This window comes from Schistocerca gregaria, chromosome 3 (genome assembly GCF_023897955.1).
Source record: "Schistocerca gregaria isolate iqSchGreg1 chromosome 3, iqSchGreg1.2, whole genome shotgun sequence".
NCBI classification, from domain to species: domain Eukaryota; kingdom Metazoa; phylum Arthropoda; class Insecta; order Orthoptera; family Acrididae; genus Schistocerca; species Schistocerca gregaria.
Window position 1 is genome coordinate 266,079,907 of NC_064922.1, and position 18,853 is coordinate 266,098,759.

The following is an 18,853-nucleotide window of genomic DNA, read 5'->3' on the forward strand; positions in this document are numbered from 1 at the left end:
ACAGATGGAAGTTGGAAAGAGGAAATCCGCCCTGTAGGATGTATGAGGAAGAATAATCCAGTGACGTTTCTTGAGTTTCACTCAAATACTCAGACATGTGTGAGGCGTTGTCATGGAGAAGGAGAAGTTAGTTTCCATTTTTGTGGCGACGAGCGCGCTGTAGACGTTTCTTCAATTTCCTGACAGTAGCACAACACATTTTCGAGTTAATCGTTGCATCATGAGGGAGGACATCAAACAGAATAACCCCTTCAGAGTCCAAGAAGATCTTCGCCATGACTATAAGGGCTAAGAGTGCGACTTTGAACTTTTTCTTCGGAGGAGAGGTTGTTGTGGCGCCACTCCACCGACTGCCGTTTCGTTTCCGGTTCGAAATGATGAACTCATGTTTCATCGCCTGTGACAATGATCGACAAGAAATTCTAATGACACGGAAGCAATTCCGTACAGATAATCCTTCGTTGGTCTTTATGGTCTTCTGTCAGGCGAAGTGGACTCAACCCGGCACACACTTTTGAGTACACCAACTGGTGGACGAATGTCTCAGCGCTACCAACAGAGACGTCCAGTTGTGCAGTGAGCTGTGTGATTGTGATCCGTCGATTAGCTCGAATGACAGTGTCCTCACATTTAAACATTTCAGAAGTCATTACTGTACAGCTGTGTGCGGCCGTCCAATACGTGGGGGATCGGTCAGGTTTGCACGACTTTGTTTCGATGAGGACAGACGCCCCGCCTTACGACTCAACCAGCTTTTGTTCACTGATAGTTTTCATGTAGACATTCTGCAAGCGCCTATGAATGTCTGAGCTTGTCTGGCTTTCCACCAATAGAAACTCAATGACAGCGCTCGCTTTGGAGGTACCTCCATTTCAGACGCCATTTTGAATGCAACGTATAACGCTGCGAAGAGGACAGCTTCTGTAAAGTTTGGAAGGTAGGAGGTGAGGTACTGACAGAAGTAAAGCTGTGAGGGCGGGGCGTGAGTCGTGCTTGGGTAACTCAGTTGGTAGAGCACTTACCCGCGAAAGGCAAAGGTCCCGAGTTCGAGTCTCGGTCCGGCACACAGTTTTAATCTGCCAGGAAGTTTCATATCAGCGCACACTCCGCTGCAGAGTGAAAATCTCATTCTGGAAACATCCCCCAGGCTGTGGCTAAGCTGTCCTTTCTTTTAGGAGTGCTAGTTCTGCAAGGTTCGCAGGAGAGCGTATGTAAAGTTTGGAAAGTAGGAGACGGATACCGGCAGAAGTAAAGCTGTGAGTACCGGGCGTGAATCGTGCTTCGGTAGCTCAGATGGTAGAGCACTTACCCGCGAAAGGCAAAGGTCCCGAGTTCGAGTCTCGGCCGGGCACACAGTTTTAATCTGCCAGGAAGTTTCATATCAGCACACACACCGCTGCAGAGTGAAAATCTCATTCTGGACACTTCTGTGATTTTTTAAATTAAACCCAACCATTATTAAATAGTTAGCCAAATGGAGCTGATGAAAATTTCCTTCTCCATAAGCATTCGGATCAGCTACGCTACTGCACAAGCGACCTTTAGCGGTATCAGATGTGGAGCAACTAAGTGAGTCATTACAGAGTTGTATACCCAGTGCAAAATAACATGGCCCCCGCGCAGAAACGCATTTTCGTCGTGTGCGCTGGCTGTATCCATCCCCAAGTTTCAAAGGGATGGCCACCTCAGTGGAATTTCACCTGCCAATCCGCCCCTTCCGAGCATTCTCGCTGCTACTTCTTTACTACATAGCATTGCACTACTCTTCGTGCATCGTTTCTCTAGGAAAAGTTCTTCATAATTAGGCATGTGTTGTTATATACAATGTCATTGTATTTCGCCACAAAAGGGGAATGAGGCAGCAAAAATCTCATAAAAAACTGTACTTGAGTGGGCTGCAGGAAATGCTAGCTATTCCAGTAGCGAAATAAAGGACGCAGAAAACATAGCTTCACCTGCTTTCCAAGGCTTCACTACTTTTGGGAAGATGAGGAAAAAGGAGAAGAAATTTTCCATTTAGGTAAAATTGACGAACAGATTATCCGCGGGACTGACACATGTATGTTATTTCACATTTTCAGTGTCATACGTATAAGACCACAGGTGGAAAACGTCAGTAGGCTGTTTATTATTTCAAAAATAATCACCATTACCGCTATTACAATTATTCCACTGTGAGACAAGACCATTAATGCATTCACTGAAAAATTGTTTATGGTTGCCTGTGGAGCCATGAATATACCCAGCCATACACCTCGTAATCTGAAGCAAATCGACAGTCACAAATGTCTTTCTTCATGGCTCCAAAAATATGGAAATCATATGGGAAGAGGTCGAACCCGTGCAGAGAATGTGTTAGTGTTTCCTAGCAAAACATGTGCAGTGTACTCAAAAAAACCTTGGCAATATTCATTCTGTTGCTGAGTAATGCCCACCCAAACACTGCCAAGACTGTTTTGCATGCACTGCAGATGTTTTGCTGGGAAGCCCTTACGAATCCTCCCTACATTCCTGATCTCTCCCATACGATTTTCGTATTTTTGCAGCCCTGAAGATATCCCAGGCCGTCAATTTGCTTCGGGCGAAGAGATGCATATCTGGATACAATCACGATTCCAAAGGCAACTCCAAACACTTTTCTGTGAGGGCATTGACCGTCTCGTCGCATAGTTGGATAAATGCATTAACAGTTATGATGATTAGATTTGAAATAATAAGAAGATTACTTAGTTCCGAACCGGCCGCTGTGGCCTCCAAGTAGTCCCAATCACGACAGCAACAGCAGAATGGTCATTTAGCGGCCTTAGACGTCTGAAGACGTATCTCCCATCAACAATGGAAGAGAAGCGATTGAGCAACTTGGCTGTTCTTCATGCAGACGAAGATGTTTTGGATGAGTTGGATATCCGACCAGTTACCAGCGATTTCATATTCAGTAATCCAGTCAGACGGTCGACACTTGCACCTTTCTAAAGACACTCTAGCCCTAATAATGGCATTTAGAGCAATATTAAAAATCCTTGTAAAATAGAGGAGTGAATACATACATAATATTAAATTTTAAGCTTCGAAATGTTAGTACTGGTTTAGTACTATCTTACTGTAGTACTATAGTAAGCTGGCCGTTGTGGGCGAGCGGTTCTAGGCGTTTCTGTCCGGAACCGCGCTGCTGCTACGGTCGCAGGTTCGAATCCTGTCTCGGGCATGGATGTGTGTGATGTCCTTAGGTTAGTTAGGTTTTAAGTAGTTCTAAGTCTAGGGGACTGATGACCTCAGATGTTAAGGCCCATAGTGCTTACAGCCATTCGAACTTAGTTCCGTTTGTCTCGTTTTCATTTGACAGACACTTATAGTATAATGTTGAACATTATACTGTATATTTACTCTTGGTTTGTTTTTTGAGAAGTCCTTCTGGAAATACGTGGTCACGTTTGTTTTTGTGACCATATCTTTTTCAGTACTGCAGTGACAAAATGTTACTTTGAACATATGTGCATTTTGAATTTTTTGGTCGTACTGACGTAACTTCTAAATACGACCGTTTGCTGACCCGGAAGCTATGGATTAGAGCTTACACGAGATTTGCGTTTGTGCTTAGGCTTCAGCTGTTGAACTTCATCTCCCCGCGACGCGATTGTTGTTCACAATGGAGCCTCCATCACTACTGCTGGCCTCTTCCAATGACACTACCAGACACGGTCAAAGCTGAAACTTCCTGGCAGACTCAAACTGCGTGCCAGACCAAGACTCAAACTCGGGACCTTTGCTTATCGCGGGAAAGTACTCTACCTAATGAGCCACACAAGCAAGGTTCGCAGGAGAGGTTATATGTAGCCTAGAAGGTAGGAGACGAGGTACTGACGGAAGTAAAGTTGTGAGGAGTGGTCGTTAACTGTGTTTAGGTAGCTCAGTCGGTTTGCGGCACGGTAGCTCAGCGTGCTCGATCAGAGGGTTAGGTGCCCTATCCCACACTGTAATACATACTGACGCGACACTGTCTGGTGTGACAGTTTTTATCGTTTGACAGCTGGAACGACGCTAGCGGTCAAAGCGGAGAGAAACAAGACCGTCACATATGTCACTAAGATAATGTGATTTTAATTACTTTTCTAGTTAATTAACAAGAAATTGTTATATTTTTCAGTTCCATGCATTAGATACCAGTGGACACAGATTATCGTAAACAAATGTAAAAACAACCAAATTTCAGTGAATGAATGACACAAGTTGCAACGTATTCACGAAGAAATACTTTCGAATATGTGTAGAACTGTAGCTTACTACGCTGACAGCAAGAGAACATAAATACGTCAATTTTTTTCCAGTTTTTGATCACAATATCAATTCTTTTGACTGTGATCGGTTTCAGTCCGTAATGACCATCCTTAGATCTACAATATACAAATATATACACCTAGCGAGCAGTGTGTGTTTCAATACAATACTGCAATACGTATCACAATCTACTATCATACAACCAGGGAAATTTACTGATAAACTACAGAAAAACGTACCTTTTCTACACCATGTCCTAAGCTGATAAGGCCATAATGGCATCGTTAAAACATATAATCAGCAAAGCATTGTCACATAGATCTGTGTCACAGCTGGTGAATATAAACACGTATTTCATGCATGAGAAGTATATATTTCTGTTCTTGTCTGTTCTTACTATGATAGTCACTTCCATTAACACTTAATATTTTTTAAGGACTTCAGTGGCTTGCCAGTTCTTACACGTCGCTTGACTTCCTGATGCATAAATATTTTTGTGAATGTGATTACTTTTACTTCAAAAGCGAATCACTCGATTTTCTGATACACGAATAATTTTGGAAATGTGATCCTTTTGCATCAAAAGCAAATGTCTTAAAGAGTCTGGCCGTTTATGGCTCCGATGCATTAAAAACAGTGAAATTGGTTTCTGCTCTGTTGGGAAACTTTTTTATTGCTTTTGATGTTTTACTGTGACGTTTATGCGCCATTCCCTTCGGATACAGCTATGATGACTTATTTGGTGTTACTGCGTCACGACGGTCGGGAACGACACAGAAGAGACGGCTATAAGAAGAGGTCAGCCAATCGCTCGCCGACCGACCCACTTCCAGGATAACAACGCGGCAGCAGCGGCTGCTAGGTGAAGAGGGCATAAGCGCCGCGCCCGACTGATGGGGTCCACATCGATAGCAATTTCGATAGCAGCTTGAATTTCAGCCACTTCCCTAGTACTCTCGGAGTAGCACAGACTTGTATTTGTCTATTCTGAAGAAGACTGATTTTTTTGTATGTCGCCCTTTGCTTGTGACACTTCTACCAAAGTTAAGTATTGTATTAAACCTCATTAATATGAGCCGTTTGACTGTTTGTCTAGCAAACCGATTATGCAAGATTCCTAGGCACAATATTTGGTACGTTCAATAATGTAGGAATTGAATTCCATATAGGTTTATTACATCCCACGTTTATTGATTTAGCTGGTAGTGTATCCAACAGAACTTTTTGCAAAAAGTTAGGTCTTTTACCATTTGCTATCAATTTCCTGTTATTAAGTGAAGATGACATTCTTCAGTAAATATCTGTAGGTTACAAGGGAATCGTAAATAAACTGTCCTGTAATGTACCGTTAAGAAAATCTCCCAGGGTCCTTATAAAACTAAAGAATGACAAATGTGGTGTAATTGTTTTTAGTTATTGTCTATTTTTATGGCAATACATAACCTCTCTATTGTCATAACTGTGTCACAAACAAATATAAAATACGGTATTTGCACTCAAACGATATTGTGTTCAGAGGTGTCATTTGCTGGCCGCTTCGCGCACTGCTATCACAGTGGGTAACGAAAACGAGACGGAGTGTTGTGATTTCGTAGACTTTCCCGGCGTAAGAACTTCTGATATTCTTCACGGGTTTGCAACCGGATCATGTCGCCGTCCAGACACAATATTTCGGCGGACCAGCTGGCCGCAATTTTCAGGTGGGTTAATGCTCGTGCACTGTCTCGCCGGAACTGAATTCCAGCCACAACGACGGAAGCCTTTATACACCACGGACAGAGCACCGCGCATGCTTGAGAAAATGGTTCAAATGGCTCTGAGCACTATGGGGCTCTACATCTTAGGTCATAAGTCCCCTAGAACTTAGAACTACTTAAACCTAACTAACCTAAGGACTTCACACACACCCATGCTTGAGGCAGGATTCGAACCTGCGACGGTAGCAATGCTTGAGACGTTGGGCAGCACCTCCTGGCGGCAAGTAGACACGCAACGCACCGGTGGGAGAAGACGGCAGAAACGGTAAATCGCAACAGCACTAGTTGGAAGAATCCAGTGATCGAAAAGAAGACCGTTGTTGTTTAATGTCGGACAAAATCTTATTCCATATCTTACTAAGAGGAAAACCTTTTTCCCCTGTTAATAATATTACTGGATAATGTAATTTCAATAGATTCTTTAAGAACACATTCCCAATAGTGAGAACCAGGAGAGATCAGTTGTGTCTTGTCATACATCATCCTGTGTCCTTCGTTAAGGCAATGTTCCACCACTGCCGACTTCTCAGGCGGGAACAACCGAGTGTGCCGATGATGTTCCACACACCGGTCCTGAATAGTTCGAATAGTTTGATCAACATACTTCTTTCCACAGTGGCACGGAATTTCATAAACCCCGAGCCTCCTCAAGCCCAAATTATCTTTAACTGAGCCAAGAAGGGCTCTACTCTTGGCCACTGGCGTAAAAACACTTTTAATATTGTTGTTGTTGTTGTGGTCTTCAGTCCTGAGACTCGTTTGATGCAGCTCTCCATGCTACTATATCCTTTGCAAGCTTCTTCATGTCCCAGTACTTACTGCAACCTACGTCCTACTGAATCTGCTTAGTTTATTCATCTCTTGGTCTCCCTCTACGATTTTTACCCTCCACGCTGCCCTCCAATGCTAAATTTGTGATCCCTTGATGCCTCAGAACATGTTGTACCAACCGGTCCCTTCTTCTTGTCAAGTTGTTCCCCAACTCCTCTTCTCCCCAATTCTATTCAATACCTCCACATGTGATCTACCCATCTAATCTTCAGCATTCTTCTCTAGCACCACATTTCGAAAGCTTCAATTCTCTTTTTGTCCAAACTATTTGTCGTCCATGTTTCGCTTCCTTATATGGCTACACTCCTTACAAATACTTTCAGAAACGACTTCCTGACACTTAACTCTATAATCGATGTTAACAAATTTCTCGTCTTCAGAAACTCTTTCCTTGCGATTGCCAGTCTACATTTTATATCCTCTCTACTTCGACCATCATCAGTTATTTTGCTCCCCAAATAGCAAAACTCCTTTACTACTTTAAGTGTCTCATTTTCTAATCTAATTCCCTCAGCATCACTCGACTTAATTCGACTACATTCAAGTATCCTCGTTTTGCTTTTGTTGATGTTCATCTTATATCCTCCTTTCAAGACACTGTCCATTCCGTTCAACTGCTCTTCCGAGCCCTTTGCTGTCTCTGACATAATTACAATGTTTTCGGCGAACCTCAACGTTTTTATTTCTTTTACATGGATTTTAATACCTACTCCGAATTTTTCTTTTGTTTCCTTTACTGCTTGCTCAATATACATATTGAATAACATCGGGGACAGGCTACAACCCTGTCACACTCCCTTCCCAAACGCTGCTTCCCTTTCATGACACTCGACTCTTATAACTGCCACCTGGTTTCTGTACATATTGTAAATAGCCTTTCGCTCCCTTATATATTATATTATATTTTCTTAAAATTCTTGAAATTTTGAATGATATACTTCCTGCAAAGAGTAAATAAGCAGCAGCTTCCAAAGTATCCTCTACTGGCTCGCGTAACGGACCAAACTGAAGAGCACGGCATATTTGTTGTTCCTTATATCCATTCTGTTTAAAAACAAATGATCAAGTTCTTCTTTCAGATGTTCGTCCTCAGAAATGGCATAAGCTCGTTTGACCAGAGACTGCAAAACTCCACTACGTTGGTGTGGTGGATGGACAGCTGGTCGCATGAAAATAGCGGTCAGTATGGGTGGGTTTCCTATACACACTATGTCCAAAAGTCCCATCATCCTTTCTTTGCACTAAAACATCAAGAAATGGAACTTTACCATCACTTTCAATTTCCATAGTAAATTTGATACTTCGGTGTAGGCAATAAAAACGATATCGCGCACGAGGGTGCTCTGTTCACGGTGTATAAAGGTTTCCGTCGTTGCGCCTGGATTTCTGTTCCGGCGAGGCAGTGCACTAGCATTAACTCACCCGAAGATGGCGGCCAGCTGGTCCGCCGAAATATTGTGTCTGGACGACGACATGATCAGGCTGCAAAACCGTGAAGAATTACAGGAGACGGAGTGTTGCGGCTGTGATGTTAGACAGCGACTGTACTGACCTGCGAGGGTCCCTGGAGAAGTCGAGAGAGTCGGAGTCTGAGAAGACGACGCTGACCTCCAGCTCGAAGCCCCTGAGCGGCGAGGGCAGCCCGTGGGCGTGCAGGGGCGCTGAGAAGGGCGAGCTGTGGAACGCCACCAGCATCTCGGGGCCGCGAGCCACCACCGCCGGCAGCCACTCTCCGCCACACACCTACACACACCAACCAGCGCTCTGCGCGCCTCTTATCCTCTCACAATGGGCGTAACTAGGAAGTATGCAACGTCTTCACAGCTCAACAGGTTACATATACTAACGATGAAACACGTGTTCAAATTAAAGTGGTTTGTTTTTGTAGCTTTCAGTGTGTTGCATCGTAATATAATAAGAAAGAAATCATACTGAACATAGCATATCATTTGCAATTAACGTTCAGTATTTAAATAATACATTTTTGTCGATTTTAATTATGTAAAATTCTACCTATATACGGGTCCTGCTCCAGCTACTGCCGGGTCTGGGTGCTGTTGAGTCCTCTCCATTTGGCTTGGTCCTCCCACCACTTTTCTTCCTCCACTTGCTGCCAGGTCACAGATATTCTCACTCCCGTTTTCCTCCGTGTTCTTAGGCACCCTCTAGGTCTTTTCCCGTCCATCTTTAGTTCTTCCATAATTTTGGGGAGTCTCTACCCACACACCCTCTTAACATGCCCATACCATCTTACTCTCTTTTTCAATTTCTACTTTCTTGTTTAAGGTCCTTTCTGATATCTACGTTCCTTAGTCTGTCCATTCTTGTTTTTCCCGTAACTGCTCTCAGAAGTTTCATTTCCCCTGCTTGAAGTCTGCTCCAGTCCCTTTCTATCATTGTCCATGTTTCTCCTCCATAGGCCGGCCGGAGTGGCCGTGCCGTTCAGTCTGGAGCCGAGCGACCGCTGCACTCGCAGGTTTGAATCCTGCCTCGGGCATGGATGTGTGTGATGTCCTTAGATTAGTTAGGTTTAATTAGTCCTACGTTCTAAGGGGACTGATGATCTCAGATGTTAAGTCCCATAGTGTTCAGAGGCATCTCCTCCATAGGTGGTAACAGGGAAGTAATATCTTCTACACATAAGGAGTTTTGCTTTTTCTGAAACTTCCTTATTCCAAATCAGGTGTTTTATTGTTTGGTAGAAATTGCATCCCTTCTGTAACCTCCTATTAATTTCGTTGGTTATTCTTCCATCACTAGATATTTCACTCCCTAAATATGTGAAACTGTCTACCACTTTGAGCCGTTCTCCATTCAAAGTAATATTTCCGTTGATCCTTTTGTCTCTTCCAAATACCATTACATCACTCTTATGTGTATTTATTTTTCAAAAAATGTCCAAATGCGTGTGAAATCTTAAGGGACTTAACTGCTAAGATCATCAGTCCCTAAGCTTACACACTACTTAACCTAAATTATCCGTAGAAGAAAAACACACACCCATGCCCGAGGGAGGACTCGAACTTCCGCCGGGGCCAGCCGCACAGTCCATGACTGCAGCGCCTCAGACCGAGCGGCTAATCCCGCGCGGCTATTTATTTTTATATTTATGTTTACTTATCTTTTTTATCATATTCTGATTGAAAAAATGTTATGACATTGTAATTTTGGTGGTTTCGTTCCACAATGTGGGGTGTAAAAAATAAATAAATGTGTAGTAAACATGTACTTTTAAAAGCAAACCTTAAAAGCTACGACCACTTTTTCATCTTTGCTATTGTGAAACACACAGCTTCTACGGAAAGCTCTTTGCTGTTACGGACGATCTAAGAATGCAGTAAACAAATCAGTAAGAAAATGAGGAAGCATTATTCTATTACAGTGACAGAGCAGGGCTTCCAATGGAATCTTCTTGCCATTACCTACAACCTGGACTTATGCGCCATCCGTAGAGAGGTGTTCAGTATGGTGTACATTAATTATAAGACATACTTCTGACAGACGTCTTTGGGAATCATAATTGTCTTAAAAACTCCAAGCTGGTCATGGATGTGCATTGCATTGATGACATATTGCTATAGTGTTTGAGCTTCATTAACGGGGCTAGCACACACGAAAGACTTCAAGTATCCCCACAACAAAAAACCAACAGACTGAGATCGGGGGAACGAGCTGGGCCTCACCGACTACTTCATTGACCATTAAATGCCTTTATGGGGTTCTCTCGAAAACTTAAGAAATAAATGGGCTGGTGGTTCGTCATACACGAACCATATCTACCAACCATTGTAGAAAATGGGCTGGTCCTCTAGCATACAGTACACAAGGTGGTCCATTGATCGTGACCGGGCCAAATATCTCTCGAAATAAGCATCAAACGAAAAAACTATGAAGAACGAAACTTGTCTAGCTTGAAGGGGGAAACCAGATGGCGCTATGGTTGGCCCGCTAGATGCGGCTGCCATAGGTCAAACGGATATATGCTGCGTTTTTTTAAATAGGAACCGCCATTTTTTATTACATGTTCGAATAGTACGTAAAGAAATATGAATGTTTTAGTTGGACCACTTTTTTCGCTTTATGTTAGATGGCACTGTATTAGTCACAAGTATATGGCTCACAATCTTAGACGAACAATGGTAACAGGTACGTTTTTTAAATTAAAATACAGAACGTAGGTAAGTTTAAAAATTTTATTGCGGATGTTCCAATGTGATACATGTGCCTCTGTGAACTTATCATTTTTGAGAACGCATGCTGGTACAGCAGTACAGTAGTACAAGTTTATATGCCAACTAGCTCTGCAGATGAGAAGAAATCTATGAAATGTATGATGAAATAAAAGAAATTGTCATCGGTGACTGGAATTCAGCAGTAGGAAAGGGGAGAGAAGGAAACGTAGTAGGTGAATATGGATTGGGGGTAAGAAATGAAAGAGGAAGCAGCCTGGTAGAATTTTGCACAGAGCACAACTTAATCATAGCCTTTATGGGGTTCAAGAATCATAAAAGAAGGTTGTATACATGGAAGAAGCCTGGAGATACTGACAGCTTTAAGATAGATTATATAACGGTAAGACAGAGATTTAAGAACCAGGTTTTAAATTGTAAGACATTTCCAGGGGTAGATGTGGACTCTGACCACAATGTATTGGTTATGAACTGTAAATTAAAACTGAAGAAACTGCAAAAAGGTGGGAATTTAAGAAGATGGGACCTGGATAAACTGACTAAACCACAGGTTGTACAGAGTTTCAGAGACAGCATAAGGGAACAATTGACAGGAATGGAGGAAAGTAGTACAGTAGAAGAAGATTGGGTAGCTTTGAGGGATGAAGTAGTGAAGGCAGCAGAGGATCAAGTAGGTAAAAAGACGAGGGCTAGTAGAAATCTTTGGAAAACAAAAGAAATACTGAATTTAATTGATGAAAGGAGGAAACATGAAAATGCAGTAAATGAAGCAGGCAAAAAGGAATACAAACGTCTCAAAAATGAGATCGACAGGAAGTGCCAAATGGCTAAGCAGGGATGGCTAGAGGACAAATGTAAGGATGTAGAGGCCTGTCTCACTAGCGGTAAGATTGATACTGCCTACAGGGAAATTAAAGAGACCTTTGGGGAAAAGAGAGCCACTTGTATGAATATCGAGAGCTGAGATGGAAAACCAGTTCTAAGTAAAGAAGGGAAAGCAGATAGGTGGAAGGATATAGAGAGTCTATACAAGAGCGATGTACTTGAGAACAATATTATGGAAATGGAAGAGGAAGAAGATAAAGATAAAATGGGAGATATGATACTGCGGAAGAGTTCGACAGAGCACCGAAAGATCTAAGTCGAAACAAGGTCCCAGGGGTATACAACATTCCATTAGAACTACTGACAGCCTTGGGAGAGCCAGTCATGACAATACTCTACCATCTGGTGAGCAAGATATATGAGACAGGCGAAATACCCTCAGACTTCAAGAAGAATATAATAATTCCAATCCCAAAGAAAGCAGGTTTTGACAGATGTGAAAATTACCGAACTATCATTTTAATAAGTCACAGCTGCAAAATACGAACGCGAATTCTTTACAGACGAACGGAAAAACAGGTAGAAGCCGACCTCGGGGAAGATCAGTTTGGATTCCGTAGAAATACTGGAAGACGTGAGGCAATGCTGACCCTACGACTTATGTTAGAAGCTAGATTAAGGAAAGGCAAACCTACCTTTCTAGCATTTGTAGACTTAGAGAAAGCTTTTGACAATGTTGACTGGAGTACTCTCTTCCAAATTCTGAAGGTGGTGGGGGTAAAATACAGGGAGCGAAAGGCTATTTACAATTTGTACAGAAACAAGATGGGAGTTACAAAAGCCGAGGGGCATGAAAGGGAAGCAGTGGTTGGGAAGGGAGTGAGACAGGGTTGTAGCCTCTCCCCGATGTTATTCAATCTGTATATTGAGCAAGCAGTGAAGGAAACAAAAGAAAAATTCGGAGTAGGTATTAAAATCCATGGAGAAGAAATAAAAACTTTGAGGCTCACCGATGACATTGTAATTCTGTCAAAGACAGTAAAGGGCTTGGAAGAGCAGCTGAACGGAATGGACAGTATCTTCAAAGGGGGATATAAGATGAACATCAACAAAAGCAAAACGAGGATAATTGAATGTAGTCGAATTAAGTCGGGTGATGCTGAGGGAATTAGATTAGGAAATGAGACATTTAAAGTAGTAAAGGAATTTTGCTATTTGGGGAGCAAAATAATTGATGATGGTCGAAGTAGAGAGGATATAAAATGTAGACTGGCAATGGCAAGGAAAGCGTTGCTAAAGAACAAAGTATAGATTTAAGTGTCAGGAAGTCGTTTCTGAAAGTATTTGTATGGAGCGTAGCCATGTATGGAAGTGAAACATGAACGATAAATAGTTTGGACAAGAAGAGAATAGAAGCTTTCGAAATGTGGTGCTAGAGAAGAATTCTGAAGATTAGATAGGTAGATCACATAACTAATGAGGTGGTATTGAATAGAATTGGGTAGAAGAAGAGTTTGTGGCGCAACTTTACTAGAAGAAGGGATCGGTTGATAGGACATTTTCTGAGCCATCAAGGGAACACCAATTTAGTATTGGAGGGCAGCTTTGAGGGTAAAAATCGTAGAGGGAGACCAACAGATGAGTACACTAAGCAGATTCAGAGGGATGTAGGTTGCAATAGGTACTGGGAGATGAATAAGCTTGCTCAGGATAGAGTGTCATGGAGAGCTGCATCAAACCAGTCTCAGGAATGAAGACCACAACAACAACAACAACATGTAAAAGCATTTCACAAATTCGTCAGTACATAAATTAGTTACTTATAACTAATGTATGTACCGCACTTACACAGAACTAAGTATACAGTTCGCAACGTTTGTTGCATGCTGTATCCATGCTCAATGACAAACAAATGTGTCCTCATTTGTTTACTGCATTCTTGTGTTAGGTAGATCATTGTAATATCAACGAGCTTGCAGTAGAAGAGATGTCTTTCATTTCAACAGCGGAGATGAACAACTGCTAGCAGCTTTTACGATATACATTTTAGAACCCATGTACACATGTGTTTCTTGTTTCGGTCCAGACCATCACTTCTAAAGATACGAAATACTTTTTAATACCATATATAGCACCCAGGGGAAACGCCGACATGAAGTGGAACTTCGCAGACTGAGAGAGTATGTGAAGTTATTTCAACAACTACAAAGTCAAATTTACGAAGAACTATGCTTCTCAGTGTGACGTTGAACCCTTCTGGCCCAGATGCCTCCTCGTATTCGGTTGCGAACACTGTCATAATTTAGTCGCCGTATCTTTTCCTGAGGAAAGCTGGCCCGCCACTGTTTGGAATGATCCTTCAGATCCTCGATACTGGCTGCGAGACGGAGTTGACGTCCGAGTTGGTCCCACGAATATTCTCCATTGGACACAGATCTGGGGATCTTGCTGGCCACGGCAGTACCTGAACATCATGCAGAATGTTCATAGATACCCAAGCTAAGTATTGTCGAAAACTGACCTGTTGAAAAGTGGCACCACGATTCTGTAGCATAAGGGACTCAGGATGTCCGTGATATACCGTTATACCGTTAAGAGTTTTCTCAGTCACTGTCAACTGTCACCTGCAGTCACAGCTGATAGCTCCCAACAGTATGAAGCCACGAATTACGCTGATATGTCTGTCCAAAACATTGGAAGAATAAGATCTCTCCCCAGGCCACTGCTGTACTTGCCGACAGTGGTCACCCATATCAATGCAGAACCGCGATTTATTGTTGAACACAAATGCGACGCCATTCATTACCATCCATGCTTCCCTGTTACAGTACCATTCCAAAGGCACCGTCTGTGATGAAGTAACAATAGTCTATACAGAGGCTGGCAGTTACCCTCTACAGCTGTTGCTAGTCGCCAACCAATGGTGTTAGACGACACAAAATGTTGCAGGATTCGATTACTCGTACTTGCATAGCAGGTGTAAAGGGGATACAATATGTGCTTTGTGAACAATATGGTGATCGTCCCTTGTGACGACGAGATATGTTCGACCGCAATTTGACGACGATTATGACTCCCCTGACGTTACCATGCAGTTCGAAAATCGGCCCACTGTCACATCTGAACACATCACAGACCAGAATATTTCATTAATCGACCAGACATCCAAACGCAGAACAAAACTGAATCCCCATTCATAATCTGTCAGGTGCTGATTACTTTATCTCGCACATGTACACAGCTTCTCTATGTCCTTCACAGTAATAACTCAACATCTGATGCTGTTATGCCCTTGTAAACCCTACCATACCACATAACAACACATAATCTGCACGAACGACATTAATTCATTCAGGTGTCCTTTATAGATGTCCCTAGAATTCCATTCCACGCAAATATGACTCATTTTCAAGGTTTTCCCTGGCCATCAACAGCACCAAAGTTCAAGCCAAAGAAAGCTAACCTGCAGTATCTACTAACAGCTGATATGACATACGGCATCGAATCACTACTGATTTAACTGCCACACACCACCTAAACTGGATGACGAAGTTGGCAATGTACCAGAGTGATTACATGGAGAAGGGAGCATAATGTAATTCTGTCTGCCACACGCAATAAAGTAATAATGAATAATTCATACACGAAGGTCACTTTTCAGCAGACAGACACTGTAGAAATAACCAAACTGCAAGCCTGAAGGAAAGAATTGTGACTCTGCAGCACAGTCCAGAGAGATGACCGCAGTATTGTGGGTAAAGCCTGTTCTGGTGCATTTTGTTTGGCAGTTTACATACATTCACAAACAAGCATACATTAAAGCCTTCCATTAACCTAGTGTTATGCTCATTCATTTATGAGCTCCTGGCAGCTAACTTATGACCTGCTGGGGATAATCTGTCATTATGAGAAACACCCCTTTCCCACTCCCCAACCCCCCTTCCTATCGCTTATATGAGCATACTTTTTATATGAAATCAATTGTCTAATTAATTAAATTGCTCAATTAATTACACACTCCACACTTGAGAAATCCCCCAGCCATCCCCTCCCCTTCCCCACTTCCTAGCCGGGCGGTGTGACCAAGTGGTTCTAGACACTTCAGTCTGGAACCCCGCCAGCGCTACGGTCGCAGGTTCGAATCCTGCCTCGGGCATGGATTTGTGTGATGTCCTTAGGTTAGTTAGTTTTAAGTAGTTCTATGTTCTAGGTTAGTAATGACCTCAGAAGTTAAGTCCTATAGTGTTTAGAGCCATCTTTTGAAGATGTCACATCATCCATTTATAGGCACACAAAACCCACGGAAGAACGTTATCTCTTATTTATTGAGAAAACAAAAGATGAAACGGAAGCTTCTTATGATTGTCTCTCGGTAAAAATCTTAGTATTTGCAGTCACGTCGCTAGACATATGTGAGAAGATATAACATTTTTGCCCAAAAAACTTAGGAGAAGCAGTATACAGCTCACCTCTCATTTCCCCTTTCAGCAGACTACCGCTACCTGTCATATACTCTCGAATCTTCCACTGTTCGTATCTGGCATTTAAACCCATCTGATTTCGAAGAGTAAGAGCTGTCCCCAACCAAATGACAGAACCACGCCAAGTTTCTAAAAATCCCGTCACCTTTCTTCAGCACTGTTCCATCAGTTAGACCAGGTAGAGAGACATCAAAATGAGAAAAATAGCGCCCTAATGCACAGGACGAAATTTACATCCATGCAGAGTATATGTGGAAATTCAGAAGCATAACATCTACAATTCATCGATATCGAATGATTGTCTATAAGTATCCCACTGTGTGTCCTAATCTCCTTGTATCATATTCTTATGATTGCTATGCTACAAATAAGACAGAGTAATGGTGTCAGAGTCTTCATTGATAACAAAGCATTTCATGAGAAGGACATTACTTTTTTTTCATATGAGGCATACTTAAAAAAAATGAAAGTATCACAGAGCTTTCAATACACTATCCATTGAATCACTAACATCAGTGCAACAGTCTCACTCCTCTATTTGTAATTTTGAGCAATTGCAAGAGTAGAGGGATCATTGCTCATTTTTTTTTACCCCCACGTGCTCTTTGATAGTGGAACGACCGTGGTACTGTATTCCGTCTAGAGCAGAGTATATCCATATGCGTAGTACACTTATGTGTAGTGCTAGTTACTTACGTAGAAGAAAACCAGTACATAAATGCTTATCCAACTATTGTAGACTGAGAGCCAATTACCCAACAAGTATACGCCAGACAAACTCATTGTCAGCGTTTCCTCCAGCAACAGATGTCATTTTCGTACCTCTCACACCTCGATCCAAATTCTAGTGCAACAGCCTCTAGGAGGCGTACTGACAGGATTTGTGGTCATTCACCTCCTACAGTGTCACATCTTGGTGGATCACAGCATCCTTAAAAACAATGCAGTTGAGTTTGAGCCTCTCCTTTAGCTCACCGACTTGTCAGTTCATAGTGTTTGCATTGGTTCCCTTAAGACTCCAACAAATGAAACCGAACCAGATATACGTATTCTACTTATCTCACTCCAGAAACTCGTTGCTTGGCATTTTAAAGCCGGCCGGTGTGGCCTTTCGGTTCTAGGCGCTATAGCCTGGAACCGCGCGACCGCTACGGTCGCAGGTTCGAATCCTGATTCGGGCATGGATGTTTGTGATGTCCTTAGGTTAGTTAGGTTTAAGTAATTCTGAGTTATAGGGGACTGATGACCTCAGCAGTTAAGTCTCGCAGGCCGCGGTGGTCTCGCTGTTCTAGGCGCGCAGTCCGGAACCGTGCGACTGCTACGGTCGCAAGTTCGAATCCTGCCTCGAGCATGGATGTGTGTGATGTTCTTAGGTTAGTTAGGTTTAAGTAGTTCTAAGTTCTATGGGACTAATGACCACAGCAGTTGAGTCCCATAGTGCTCAAAGGCATTTGAACCATTTAGTTGTCTCATAGTGCTCAGAGCCATTTGAACCATTTTTTGGCATTTTAAGGCAGTTACTGCTTCCGGTGACAGTGTATAGGTTTTCCAGAGCTATAAATGTGCAAAAGATTTAGTTGCATTCAGGTAAACTACCAGCTCCACCAAAGGTCTTCCTGACTGCTTGCACACAATTCCATCACCTACGAACATCCAACATATAAAACAAATACACTGTAAACGGCTGCATAGTTCATGGTGGAGGACACAGCGCACCAGTATTATCGATTGCCTATCTATCCCAGTCTCACACGCTGATCAAGTAAAAAATTGCCTATATACTTTCAAAGGTACACTTACCCACTCTATGTTTCCAAGAAAAGTGCATTACCTTCTTCAGAGATTTTTCCAATCGTATATTCGAATGGAGTAATGGTTCAAATGGCTCTGAGCACTATGGGACTTAACATCTCAGGTCATCAGTCCCCTAGAACTTAGAACTGCTTAAACCTAACTAACCTAAGGAGATCACACACATCGAACCTGCGGCCGTACTGGTCGCGCGGTTCCAGACTGAAGCGCGTAGAACCGCTCGGCCACCAGCGGCCGGCGAATGGAGTATGCGAAACTATATGATCCTATGAAGATACACATGATGCTGTTACTTTACAGATCGGTCAGGTAACATGAACAGATGTGGGCTCTCAGGACTGGCAGACACCGCCTATATAGTGTTGAGCTGTCGAATCGATAGTACTGTTCATTAGTACATACCACTTAACCACAGACAAGTCTAAGTATGTTGACGTTAGGAGAACAACTGACAGTGACCTAAAAGCGAGCTACAAAGCTAGAGATTGTTCAAATAGAGTGAGGGAAGCTGTGCAGCAAACTGAGATATATATTGAGGCGGAGTTGACAGCTAAGTATGACAAATTCTTTCTTTAACGGCATCAGTATTAATTCATCAGTAGTCATCGTGTTCCTAAGTTAAAATTAATGGCTTGAGAGTCATCAGAAGTAGACTTTCTAAAGCAACAAAGCGCTGTGAACG

General features: G+C 42.5%; 1 protein-coding gene across 1 annotated transcript in view; it reads right to left on the bottom strand.

The window, feature by feature from the left end:
* Window positions 1-18,853, bottom strand: part of LOC126355337 (uncharacterized) — a 475,493-nt gene that overhangs the window by 119,342 nt on the left and 337,298 nt on the right. Inside the window, exon 7 of the mRNA XM_050005632.1 lies at window positions 8,416-8,606. Within this exon, the coding sequence (XP_049861589.1) occupies window positions 8,416-8,606 (191 nt within the window). The remainder of the gene's footprint in view (window positions 1-8,415; window positions 8,607-18,853) is intronic.